The sequence below is a fragment of the Fusarium solani genome (genome assembly GCF_023522795.1).
Source record: "Fusarium solani strain SB1 chromosome Unknown bctg00000000, whole genome shotgun sequence".
Classification (NCBI taxonomy): domain Eukaryota; kingdom Fungi; phylum Ascomycota; class Sordariomycetes; order Hypocreales; family Nectriaceae; genus Fusarium; species Fusarium solani.
The window spans coordinates 4367492-4380307 of NW_027072157.1; the positions used below are offsets into that span (position 1 = coordinate 4367492).

The 12816-nt window shown below is 53.6% G+C and overlaps 5 protein-coding genes across 5 annotated transcripts; 4 read left to right on the forward strand and 1 right to left on the reverse strand.

Moving 5' to 3' along the window:
- Window positions 1-776: 776 nt before the first annotated feature.
- MRS44_001380 (uncharacterized protein) lies at window positions 777-1351 on the forward strand (the record flags this gene model as incomplete). The annotated part of the gene is made up of 2 exons (XM_065623675.1): window positions 777-938; window positions 1001-1351. 2 exons carry the CDS (start codon window positions 777-779, stop codon window positions 1349-1351), a joined length of 513 nt encoding a protein of 170 aa, XP_065480110.1.
- Window positions 1352-3194: 1843 nt separating this feature from the next.
- On the forward strand, window positions 3195-4839 carry MRS44_001381 (uncharacterized protein; the record flags this gene model as incomplete). Its single annotated transcript, XM_065623676.1, has 6 exons — window positions 3195-3238; window positions 3427-3862; window positions 3933-4002; window positions 4050-4067; window positions 4117-4321; window positions 4383-4839. 6 exons carry the CDS (start codon window positions 3195-3197, stop codon window positions 4837-4839), a joined length of 1230 nt encoding a protein of 409 aa, XP_065480111.1.
- Window positions 4840-5498: 659 nt separating this feature from the next.
- MRS44_001382 (uncharacterized protein) lies at window positions 5499-6281 on the forward strand (the record flags this gene model as incomplete). The annotated part of the gene is made up of 1 exon (XM_046274919.2): window positions 5499-6281. The coding sequence occupies one exon, from the start codon at window positions 5499-5501 to the stop codon at window positions 6279-6281; it is 783 nt and encodes a 260-aa protein (XP_046138353.1).
- Window positions 6282-6638: 357 nt separating this feature from the next.
- MRS44_001383 (uncharacterized protein) lies at window positions 6639-8255 on the reverse strand (the record flags this gene model as incomplete). Its single annotated transcript, XM_046267380.2, has 3 exons — window positions 6639-7601; window positions 7652-8164; window positions 8223-8255. The coding sequence occupies 3 exons, from the start codon at window positions 8253-8255 to the stop codon at window positions 6639-6641; spliced, it is 1509 nt and encodes a 502-aa protein (XP_046138352.1).
- A 1629-nt stretch (window positions 8256-9884) lies between these two features.
- MRS44_001384 (uncharacterized protein) lies at window positions 9885-11699 on the forward strand (the record flags this gene model as incomplete). Its single annotated transcript, XM_046274918.2, has 3 exons — window positions 9885-9922; window positions 10006-11389; window positions 11439-11699. 3 exons carry the CDS (start codon window positions 9885-9887, stop codon window positions 11697-11699), a joined length of 1683 nt encoding a protein of 560 aa, XP_046138351.1.
- Between the last annotated feature and the right edge of the window lie 1117 nt (window positions 11700-12816).

Below are 12816 nucleotides of genomic sequence, written 5' to 3' on the forward strand. Positions count from 1 at the left end.
ATATAATGCTCAATGGATGGAGGGATGGATGGACGGCGGCCAGCTCATAACGAGCGAACAAGCCCGGCCGGGCAGAGGATCGAGGGCCGGCCTGGGCTGGGCAGGGCGGCTGATGCTGGTGGAGCAGGGTCCCGTCCGGTATCCAAATTACGGGAGGGTCCAGGATACGGCGAAACCATCCATGATGCATGACATAATTGCGGGGAGTCGTTCAGAAATGTATGGATGATGAGACTTGTGCATCGTTGCTTCGACAGTAAAGCAAAGCTGAGCGAGCCTTCAAGGGTCCTGTGCTCTGTCCGTCGGACCGCCTTGTTGATGGCTGTCATTAGTCCGTCTCTCCCAATCATTGAGCCTTGAACCAGCCTCGGGCCAGCCTTGGACCACGCCAATTTGGTCATGGTAAACCTCTGTAATCCATCCATCGCCAAATGACAACAACCCCATGGCGCTTGGCAGGCCAGTGCTGTGCTGGACCGAAGCGGGACATTCGGGCGAGGCCGCTTTCTCTCGTTTCTTCTTTCCCTCGCGTAAAGAGCTCAAGAACCCTGCCCTGCCCTGCCCTGTCCTGCCTGTCTGTCCGCGTCACGTCCCTCATTGAGGACAGGACGCCCGAGGCACCAGAGGAGCTGTCCCTCGGCCGTGCTTGTTGGTGGTTGAAGCGAAGCATTGATAATGACTGACACTGACACTTGACAGAGACAAGCCGCGGCCTCCCCGGACCACGATACAGCCCTGTCGTAAAAAGGGTAGAGGGAAAAAAAAGATGAAACGCAATGACAGGCCAGCAAGACGAGACACGTACAGTACATCTGTGCGTGCCCTTGAGCATTGCCTTGCCCACCGAGAACCCAGCCGAGCAGACGCCGTTCCGTCCTTGGGAGATGAGTCCTCTCTTCGGTGCGCGCCTTTGTGAGCGTGAGTGCGTGCGTGCGTGCGTACGTGCGGCTATGGCTACGGGACAGCGGGGTGACTCGTGCACGAGTCTCCCCCGTATAAGTCGCCGAATCCGACTGGCTCTGGAGTTTGGTTTGAAGAAGGCATTGTCGTGAGCCACCAGGGCTCGGCTTCGAACCGGGCTCGTACCGGGGCCGCAGCAGGATCAGAGCGAGTGATCCTGCTGAAGAATCGGCGTGATCCAAGGGGTGAAACAGTCTCAGCCAAGATGGGACTTGTTCTCAGCAGCATTAGTGTTGGCTGTCCTCTCCTCGATGTCTCAACCTCCATCTTGGGGACCGGGACAATCCACGACGGTCGAGGACATCAAGGACAATCCCAGGCGTCTAGGTCCCCTCCCCGGCTTGTTGTGCCAGAAGCGCCGAGCCAGGCCCAACAGAACAGCCTCCGATAAGGGCGTCGACAGCCGTGCGGCTCCACGGATTCGCCCTGCCATCGAAGTTCTGGAAGGTCGACGAACACTTGGAACGCACTAAATGGTGAGATTGGCTCCATAATTAAAAAACGGCCAGGGATGCTGGCCATTTGGGCGCAACATTCAGTGGAGTGAAACACCTCCTCTTCAGCTCCCAGTCCTTGCAAGCTGCTCGCCCTGACAGCCAAGTTGAGCCAGGACCAGGCTCTAAACCTCGCTGCTGCTCGCCATGAATCATCCTAATAACCCGAGAGGCCTTTGAGCCTAGGCCTTCTCATCTCCATCTCCCTCCGCCATCCCCGAAACCTCCAACCAAGACCTAGGCCCACTCGGTTGTGAGTTCAGAAACCGTGACGTGCCGCCAACCTGCATCATCTGGATGTCAACTTGAGACCAGCCACCGGGGCTAGCGGCCTCCCAAGGTATACGCAGGGCAGAGTCGCTCGCCAACTGCCAACTCCAGACTCTCGCTCAGACGTCCGTACTGGCGTGACCTGCCGCCGGCGTTTCCTCCACATGGCTGGTATGGCAGCCCGGGGTTTAAGCAACCCTGCAGAGATGTCAATGTCTGGCACATCAGAATCCCATGGATCCTTGCTGGGGCGGCGCGGCGCTGGGAGACAACTGTTAGCGTCGTTTCCAGAAACCACACAGCCAACGTCCAATCCCATCCAAATCAGCTTGCAAAGCCCAGCAGAAGGAATTCTGCTGAAATCAAATGTCTCGGTAGTGTGTGCAGAGCCCCCGGTACGTACTCTGTGGAGTTGTCTGACACGCTGTCATGCTCTGTTTTTCTGTTTTTAGCTTCAAACGGCGAGGTGAGGTGAAGCCATCAGGAGCCCCTCGGAGTGTTTCCCCGTTGCCGCATTCAGAGAGCCAGGCTGTTGCTTTATTTCGATCCATTGTTTAATGCGCACAGCCTCGGCCGCGCCCCGGATGTACGGGTTGATTAGGTGCGTATGGGGCTCTGGCCCTCTTGTATCCGTGACGTCGTACCGGGAGTCAATGTTGTGTGATGCCATATTGGCGATTCGGAACCTCCATGTCAGCTTCGCACAAGTCCGAGATGATGTTACATTCAACATATGCAAATTTAACTGCTGCATTTAGCACAGACACGAGGGAGCTCTCCAACGGTCCTATGTAGAGTACACCACAAGGAACTGAAACCAATAAGCTCACCAGGCTCGTCTGCACCCCAGCCAACCTGACTTGGTTGCATTATCTTGGCCTTGAGCTGGACGGCGCGCATACCTGTCGGCTGGCATGGGGGAAATAACCGATATCCATTACCCGGTGGGCGGGCAATGTCGATGCAGGACGTACCAAGGGTTGGCGAATAGGTAATGAGAACAGCAGACCGAACATTGAGTCTTGTAGCATGTGAGACCGAAGCCGACCCGCAAAGTGGTGGGCAGTCTGCGAGTCTTCTGCGAGGCTCAAGTAGACGACCTCGCACAGCAGTAGGTAAGCGAGTGCAGATGCATGTTTGCCCAACCCTGGTCCGTCCGGCCTAGGCCGAGTCTCTCAGATCTGCCCAACCGATCCGTTGTCAGTTCTCGTTTCCGTTTCGAGGAGGGATATAGAAGACCTGTTATTAGTAGGTACCCGCCCGCTCAACCTCTGCAAGAATATACTTCAGACACTTTTCAGATAGAGACTCTCTGCACTCTGAAAGTGTATTCGACTGTCTCTCGGCTCTCCAGAAAGGCTCTTTGGCATTTGTTCCGTACTGTGTCGCCGCTTGGGCCATGTGAAGCAAACAAACTCCGCCCCTCCTTCGTGCAAACTGAACCAAACAGCCGAATCGCAGAGTCCCTTCATGCGCCAACCGCAAAACTCATCATCAACAACTGGCGCCGGTATGTACGTAGTAGATCATAAAGCACACCAAGTGCAAACCCCTTTATCAAAGGCCAGTGTCGGCAGCCAAAAGGGTTCATCGGAGTGGGCCCTCCGTCATGGAAGCAACCGTGTAATATCCTCATGACCTCTTGCATATGTTGATTGGGGTTCTTGGTCTTGTGCACCTGTCGCAGTTGGTCGTTTCACAGAATTAGCCAAGGTGGTGGCGTTGCCGCAACCGAGGAGGACATGATTCCTGCCGTAATAAAGCGTACCGAATCTCAGGTCGTCTATCCCCCTTGCCACCAAGTCTCTTCCTTCGCCCTAGAGCCGCTCGACACGATGGAAGATGACGATACCCGCTCTTTCTCGCTCATCTCGACCGTGGGGATAGAGTCCGCATACACGCCGACAGATCAAGATACGGACGAGTTCGAACTCGTCTATGACGAGGAGAGGTCCGAATGTTCGCGTTGGGATCTGAGCTCGAGCTGCTCCACTTCGCTACCTCCAAGCATTCATGGCTTTGAGTACGAGTGTGGCCGACGGTATCACAGCTACATGAGCGGGCGGTACCCCCTCCCCAACGATAGCGGAGAACAGCTTCGTGAGGAAACTGAACATGCTCTGTTTCTCCATCTACTTGTGCGTACCATGGCACACAAGCTTGAGGGAACTGGGGTCGGTTCGACTGCTAACGAGTCTATCACTTCAGAGTGGTAAACTCTTCTTGTCGGATGTCGGTGGCTCTCCGCGAAAGATCATCGACATCGGCACGGGAACCGGTTAGTATCCCAGAATCTTGATGGCTTCATACTAACGTTGATCTCAGGAACATGGGCAATGGACGGTAACACGTTTCCAAAGTTTCTGTACGAAACCATGGCTGACCGTTACAGTGGCCGACCTGTACCCAGGTGCGAGTGTCGTCGGGACTGATCTGTCGCCCATCCAGCCCGAATCGATGCCGTTGAATGCCCAGATGTTTGTCGAAGACTGCGAGGACCCAGAATGGACGCATGGAAACAACTTTGACCTGGTTCACCTCAGGGGGGTGGCTGGGTTCCTACTCGACCTCGATGCCGTGGTCGATAATGCCCATGAGTGAGCAACGTGATACCGAGATATCGGGGGTACATCGCTGACAAGAAGAAAGACACCTCAGGTCCGGAGGGTGGATCGAGTTTCAAGAGTTCGACCATTCGGTGCTCTGCGACGACAACACCATGAAGCAAGATGATCCATTGCGTATCTTCTTTGACACCTGTACCGAGGGCATGCGCAAGCATGGTTGTGTCGGCTTTGGTAAGCACGATATCAAGCAGTCCCTCAAGCGTGCGGGCTTCAGGCGCATCCAGATGGTGACCAAGAGGGTTCCTCTTTCGTCATGGCCAGGGGACAAGAAGTCGAGGACCGTGGGAACGCTGATGCAGGCTAATATCTCGGAATGTCTCGAAGCTTTCGCAGCCAAGCCATTGGTTGCCCTGGGAATGACACCAGAAAAGAGACACGAGATGGTAAGCCGCGCTCGCGAGAGCCTTCTGGACAGTTCAATTCATCGATACGTCAACTGCCATTTCTTCATGGGTCAGAAGGTCCAGCGCACTTATGTTTCGATCTGAGCTCTCACCTTTGATCCACTGTGATGATTGATCCTTTGGATTGGGCGACAGGACAAGGGGGCATGAATTTAATGATTGACGACTTTTCTTGAGATTGATGGAGGTTCCAAAGATGAACCATGGGGTTGAGATCATATTGATGGTCACAAGATATAGCAGGAAGGTACGGGCGAGGAACGGAGCAGGGGCAGTTGCCAACATCGGGCAACAGGGCAACAGTGGTGGACTAGTAATTGCGTGGCTCACATGTTTCTATTGACTTTCGTTCATCAGCGTGTCAGTACAGAAGAGTTTTTATACTCCAATTTAATAACCGATTTTATGAAGCTTGGATAGTCACATGCGACAGCAAGTTGTGGTGCTTGTTATGGAACTCAACTTGGGCTGGAGCTGGTGGGTGGCGCCCACTAGCGGCGATCTTGGTCGCTGACAAAGGTTCCCCACACCACAGACGCCTATCGTCACGGGCTTTGAAGCTGCTGGAGCTTTCTACGCGTGGTGAAATTGTCAACCTCAACCTCGACCTCAAACATCAACACCAAGTTTCTCCCCTCGCAGCAAACAATACCCAGCACTCGCGCTCAAGTAGCAATTACGCATCGATAGTGAGATACAGAGCCTACTCCTGTGCCGATAAAGGCCTCGGCCTCCTGCCCAACATGCCCGCCGCAGTCGAGTCTGCCGCATCCGCCATCCTCAACCACTCGGCGACCTCCTACAACTTCCGCTTCTCGCCCTTCCTCCGGCGAACATACCAGGTCGGCCTGCCCCCCGATCGTCCCATCTGCAAGGCCTTCCAGTCCGGCCACTGTCCCAACGGCACGCGATGCTCCGAGCGCCACGTCTCCGATGCGAAGACGGCGCAGCCCACGGGCGGCCTCAACTCGCTCGTCTGCAAGCACTGGCTGCGCGGCCTGTGCAAGAAGGGCGAGCACTGCGAGTTCCTTCACGAGTATAATTTGCGCAAGATGCCCGAATGCAACTTCTTTATGCGCAATGGATATTGCTCAAACGGCGACGAATGCCTCTACCTTCACATCGATCCTCAGAGTCGGCTGCCGCCCTGTCCTCACTATGACATGGGATTCTGTCCGCTGGGGCCCAACTGCTCGAAGAAACACGTCCGCCGCAAGCTCTGTGCCTTTTACCTTGCCGGTTTCTGCCCCGATGGTCCAGATTGCAAGGAGGGCGCCCATCCCAAGTGGTCCAAGAACCTGGAGAAGCCAACCCTTAAGTCGGAGGAGAAGAAGGACGAGGATGTTCGAATGGAGATGCCACGAGATGAGGAAATGGACAGGCCACGCGAGCAGCAAAGAGACAGAGATCGCGACCGTGACCGAGATCGGGATCGGGACAGGGATGATGGAGGCAGACATGGCGGCCGTCACGGAAGAGGAGGCAAATGGCGCGGCAGGGGACGATTCCGTGGAAGAGGACATTAAGGATCTGACCAACATGGGAGAGAAAGCGAATGGCGCAGACGAGATTATTATGGATATGGTACAAAAGGCTTCGTCTACTTGGTATTTTAATGGCAATGATACCCAATTAGTTCCTGGGCCTTGGGTTCCTGAGGAACATGTTGCAAATTCAAGTGATGATGAGATGAGAAGAGAGTAAATCAAATATGTATTTTCACCAATCTTTGTGCGAGTCGGGTTGTTTAACATAACATAATCATTGGAGTCGTGACGGCGTCTATTGTAGCAGAACGGATCCTTCTTTCATGTCCCATCGTTATTTGCGGTACACATTAGATCCATTAGGTGACCTGTGTAGAATCATCAAGGGTTCCTCGTTCAAGAGGTCTCGGACGTCTGAGGGGTCCAGAGAGCTCCCTCGGCTTCATGAGCGCCGCCCCAAACGTTGGACTCGGGTGGAACGGCGACGAACTCGGTCGACGTCTCTCCTCCCTCGGCGTCTCCGTTCTCACTCTCCTCATCGGCCTCAGAGCCCTCGTACGAGCTCGTCTTCCAGGTGGACAGCTCATCCACCCGGCGGATTCCCATCATCCACGAAACGAGGCTTCTGGGGGCCCATCGTCCGACGAATCCGTAGACGCTGGCGCCAAGGCCGACACGCACGGAGTCAGCAATGATGGAGCCATCGATCACATCAAAGACCGAGTTATGGAGGCTTCGCAGAGAGCTGCCCCTCAGGCCGCGGATACGGCCTCCCGAGATGGCAGAGCTGGTCTGTGCCACAAAGTTTTTGGCATAAACATGTCGAGCACCCTCAGGCCAGACGAGAGGTGACTCGGGGTTTCCAGACTTGATAAGACCTTGCTGGCCGTGGCCTCGAGCGGGCACAAAGCTGGAAAAGTCAAAGGTGCCGAGTTGCATGTGGGTAACGGGGATATCAAGAGGTCGAAGTTCGGCAGTGAGAACCTCGGTAAAAGCAGAAAGGGCCGAGCAGACAGTCGCCTCGGGGGCATGGAAAGGCGGGTTAATGGACGAGATGATGGAAGGCGTAAACACAAGGACCTTGGGAGGGACCCATTTCTCCCCGATGGGGTTCAGGCGCGAGGTAAGGAGGGGCAGGAAGGCCTGGATTGTGAGGATCGGCTGGAGGAGGTGGGTATTGAACAGGTCGGCGAAGCTGGACGGGGGAATAGTGGCGATGGGAGAAGTCTGGTAGTGGAGGCTTGGGATGAGAATGACAGACTTCAGAGTGAGCTGGTTGGGCTTCATTCCGGGTCCAGGAGCTTGAGGGGACTGGAGGAAGAGAGCAAAATGTTCGATGGCAGCGCCGGCATTGGGTGGCTGGGGTCGATGTCAGCATTTGGTCTTGATATCAAAATCAGCAAACTCACGTCGGTGGTGTCGATACTCAAGGGTCGGATATCGGGTCTCTTCATGGCAAGGACCATGCCCTCATCCTCGGCAGCGTTGCAGACAATGTAGACCATGAATCCCCGCCTCTCCATGTCCAGAGCAAGAGATCTTGTCAAGGGCAGACTCGGCGAGCCGGCGACGACGATAACCTCTGTACGGCCGCCATTCCTAGCCCTCTTTGCTCTCCTCGTCTTTCTGCAAGATCGAGTCGCCTGGTAGCCCTTGTAGACGGCGGCTCCGCACGCGACCACGAAGATGCCCGTCAAAATTTTATGCTTCACCGCCCAGTCTACCAGCCTCTCGCCTCGAGACAGGGAAACGACCTCGACAACGGGCTTCAAGGGAGGCGTAGGCCTCACGGACTCGGGTATCCATTGCGACGTTGAGAGATTTTCCCTGACAACTTCGGCGGCGCGGTCGACATTTTTTTCGATTATGCCGGTAACAGTGTCGGTGTACTGGCGGACTTGGGGTGGGATAGCATTTGACAGCTGCAGGGGGCCATGGTCAACTACAAGACGTCAAGCAGAGAAAGCCGGCGCAACTTACCACGTCCAAGAAGTGCTGGTCGCCGGCCGACATGATGGCGGTTGGATGTCAGAGGAAAGATGTTTCAACTCAGTTCATATGACGGTCGGTATTGGATTGGGCTGCTTCATGCGGACGGTGGGTGGAGAGCTGGAAAAGCTTCTGATTGCCGAGTTCGCAGAGGTGTGGTGCACGGGCCACCCGATCTCCGCGTCGGAGATCGGGGCATACTGCTCCGGTGGCCGGCTAGCCGGTAAGATCCCGCATGACTTGACCGGCTGCAAGGATGAGCAATGTCCTGTCAAGATGCCGTGCTATGGTGAATTTCTCGGAAAGAATCAGGGGTTGGAGGCAGTTCTATAGTAGACAAGTCATTGGTTGTTGGATTCGTTGACAGTGATTAACTGCTCTGGGACATTGTTAGCACCAATAAACAGCAACCAGCCCACAAAGCATTAGACTATCCAGCTGGGCTCTTTCCAGACGCTTTATTGTGTATCTTTGATTTCTGCTTTCTAGAACTCAAGGTTACCAAGGTTAGCGTTATCACAAGTCAAGGTGGACTGAGAACTCATCTATCTATCGCATGAGCTTGGTAGAAACCGAAATATCATTGAATCTCCCAATTCATGCAGCAAGTTAGCTTAGTTAGAACTCGCAGGATCAATATCCCTATCTCGCATGTGAAGGCTATGAAAACAGGGTGGTAATAGACTCCTTTTGGTGGATGGACCCTGAACATGCGTCCAGGACTCCAGGGTGGGTGGGCGTTGGAGACACTACCAAGCGCCTTGCAGGTCTACTCCGCCAATGGCGCTCAATATACCACGTGATAGAGTCGTTTAAATTAACTGCATCTTCATAATTGCATTTCCTTGACATGCTTTGTATTGCCTGTGTTAGGTAATGGAGACATTCAGGTTGTTCAAGTTAGAGATGGGGGCAACAGGTGATGGGTCTGTGTGCAATGAGCATCTCTGTGTGAACAACGACCTTCCTCCTTCGCAAAGCACGAGGCACTCTGAATCACTGCCGGCCAGCGAGTTCCTTATGCTGGAATCGTTATCATTCAGCGAGTACGTGTAAATCATGGATGTCCAGCCACAAGTGATTAACTACAAGATAAAGGGCGTGAAAGTGGATTGGTCTCGTCTCCACAAGGACCAAGATTTGGAATTCTCATATTATTCCCCTTTTCACTCACATACACGAAATGGTAAGGAGATGGTAGGATGATAATTCTTGGAAAGACCATTCAAAGGAATTTTTACATGTTTATCTTTCTCCGTAAATATCTGAAAACCCAAGGCTGACCGTCTTCGGATCTTTATCATCGGACGGCTCCCTATCTCGGCCTGGGGATCACTGCCGGAAAGTGGAGCACGGCCCCTCTAAACGGACGGCAGGAGCGGAGATGGACTGCGGGGGAGCCAATGGCTCAGCGGCTATCAGCGGTTCCACCCCCGGTTATCCAGGCCGGATCGGAGCTCGGCGACACTTGCCTTTATCTTGATACCCCGTGACCATCTGCCTCTTGTCCAACCCTCTTATACAGCTTTCATTGATCTTGTCTTTCCTCCAACTTATTCTTTTTCAACTCTCAGATTTCCTTGAGCTTCTTCCTCCCTTTTACTTGCCCAGTCTTAGTCTTGCTTGTCTATACCCGGCCCCATATACATAACCATGTTTCTCTTGGACTATCTACAACATCGGCGAGATTGGTCAGTCTTTGTTTCAGAGGATGCATATACCTCGATATAATACCCAATCTATTCCAATGTCCATCTAACTAACACCATGTTAGTCAGTTCAAACAAGAACAACGTACAAGCCGTATTCAAGGCCTCTCATCCTACCATGCTCCCTTCAGTGTCTTGGACCGAGAACTCGTCAACAAGCCCATTGAGGAGCTAGTTCAAGACGTACAGAAGGACCCCAGCAAGGCCGCAGACTACCTCCACACCTATGGCAAAGTTGCCCTCAAAGCACACGAAAAGACCAACTGCGTAACAGAGGTCTTGCTTTCTTCTGCTGAGAAGTGGCTTACCGATGGTTCCATCAACTTCAAGGGACCTCTGGCCGGCATCCCTGTGAGCTTGAAGGATACAATCGAGGTTGCCGGCTATGACAGCACAGTCGGAATGAGCACGTATGTGGGGAAGCCTGTCAAGGTTGATGGTAACACTGTGAGGATGCTCAAGGACGCTGGTGCTGTGCCATATGTCAAGACCAACGTGCCCATTACACTCCTGAGTTTCGAATCATCCAACGATGTGTGGGGAGAGACTTCAAACCCTTACAACAAAAAGTACACCGCAGGCGGCTCTACTGGAGGTGAGGGTGCTCTTCTTGCTCTCGGCGGCCGTATCGGCATTGGAAGCGATGTCGCCGGAAGTGTTCGCTGCCCAGCTCACTTCTCGGGAATCTATGCTCTCAAGTGCTCGACTGGAAGATGGATGAAGACAGGCATGGTCACCAGCATGCCCGGTCAGGATGGTGTACCAGCAGTCTACAGCCCCATGGCGCGAACGCTGAACGACTTGACGTACTTCACTCGATCAATCATTCAAATGAAGCCTTGGACTTACGACTACTCCTGCCACCCTCTTCCCTGGAGGTCCGACATTGAGCGGGATTTCGCAGAAAAGAAGAGTCTCCGAGTTGGCATTCTTCGAACAGACGGCGTCGTGGATCCAAGCCCTGCCTGCAAGAGAGCTCTGGAAATCACTGAAGCCGCTCTTCGGAAAGCAGGCCATGAGATCGTTGAGATCGACCCTCCTTCCCCGTATGAAGCTCTATGCCTCGCATCTATTCTCCTCTGCAGCGACGGTCTCGAGACAGTCAAGTCGTTCTTCCGATGGGGCGAATGGAATGATCGCGGCGCAGCTCAGATGACCTTCTACTTCAACCTACCTCGACCTCTCAAGTATCTGCACTACCTCTGGGTTAAGTATGTCAGACGAGATCCTGTTTGGGCTGGACTCTTGCGCAACTGGCATCCCCAGTCTGGAAGCGAGATCTGGGGACTCAACGCCAAGCGCGAGCTGTATAAGAGGAAGTGGTTCGACTGGTGGGACAAGTCTGGCGTCGACTGTTTGATTACCCCTCCGAACGCGACTCCGGCTGTCCCTCACAAGGGAATGCATGATGCCTGCAGTAGCTGTGGCTACACTTTCATGTTCAACTTGGTATGTTGCCCCGACTGCACTTTCATTGCGATAGGCTAACCCGCTATAGCTTGACTACTCTGCTGGTGTCTTGCCAGTAACACATGTTGACAAGGCCAAGGATCAATTACCAGCCGGGTTTAAGCTGAAGAGTCTCAATGGTATTGCACAGGGAGCGTACAAGCTTTACGATGCAGACGCCATGCATGGCTTGCCCGTGGGTGTTCAGGTTGTGGGCCGCCGATTGGAAGAGGAGAAGGTATTGACAATTATGAAGAGAGTGGAGGATGCTTTGGGTGAAGACAGGTTCCCCCTACTAGAGCTCGATTAAATACCGGGGTATTGGGTAGTTTCCATCTGGTTGATAGGTTGGGGTATGCTATCTCGGAGACAGATCTGGAGTGGCAGTTAGCCAATTTCACCGACAACCGGCGGGCATATGTAGCTAGTCCCTATCATGACCTGACGTAGACAAGATTGACGTGCCGCTTATGCCGGATCTATGTTTTAGCGAATCAAAGCCATGCTTTAGGTCATGATGTTGGACGGTCAATATCTGGGGGTGGAAATGTATTCTTGCAGGGTAGTTTCACGACTCCGATCTCGGCGCGAGCTCCAAGAGCTTCTCCTCATCAGCCGTCAGCAAGCGACGCTCTCTCGGGTATAAAAGAACGAGGAAGTACCTTTTATCTGAATACCAAGTTCCAAACACAATTTCCCGATCAATCGCCTGCTATACTTTAATCATGGCTCAAGAAAAGGATATGTGGTCTTCCAAGGTGCATTCCCCACTTTCTCTGGCGATAGCTTCATCACTTACACGCGCGATAGGCCTACCAGAACTCAGCATCTTTTGTGCCCAAGCTTGCGACAAAAGTGATTGGATGGCTGGATCTTCAAAAAGACGATGTCCTTCTCGACATTGGATGTGGCGGTAAACATTCATCTCCCTTTTGGCCGACCCAAGCTGACCATCCAGATGGCATATTGAATGTCGAATTCGCCAAGATCCTGGCTCAAGGTAGTGGTTCGATGCACGGCATTGATAGCTCGCCTAGCATGATCGAGGCTGCTCGAGAGCTCTGCAAGGATGCCAAGAACTCTACCTTTGAGAGTAGGTGCCCCCAGCGTTGTTCAGAACACAACTTTCTTGTTCCTGATTCAGTGTATTGACTTGCTATAGCTATCGATGCCACTCAGCTCGTCTCTAAACCGGAGCTCCAGAAAGGAACTTTCACCAAAGCCTTCTCCAACGCAGCCATGCACTGGATCCTGCGGCCAGAGGACACCAGGGCCCAGTTCTTCAAGGGCGTGTATGCGGCTCTCGCACCGGGTGGTACCTTTGTGTTCGAGATGGGTGGTCTCGGAAACGTCTCTGAGATGCGAACAGCGGCCCTTGGCGCCGTGGCTCGCCGAGTCGGAATGAAAGCTGCACTGGCCGCCGACCC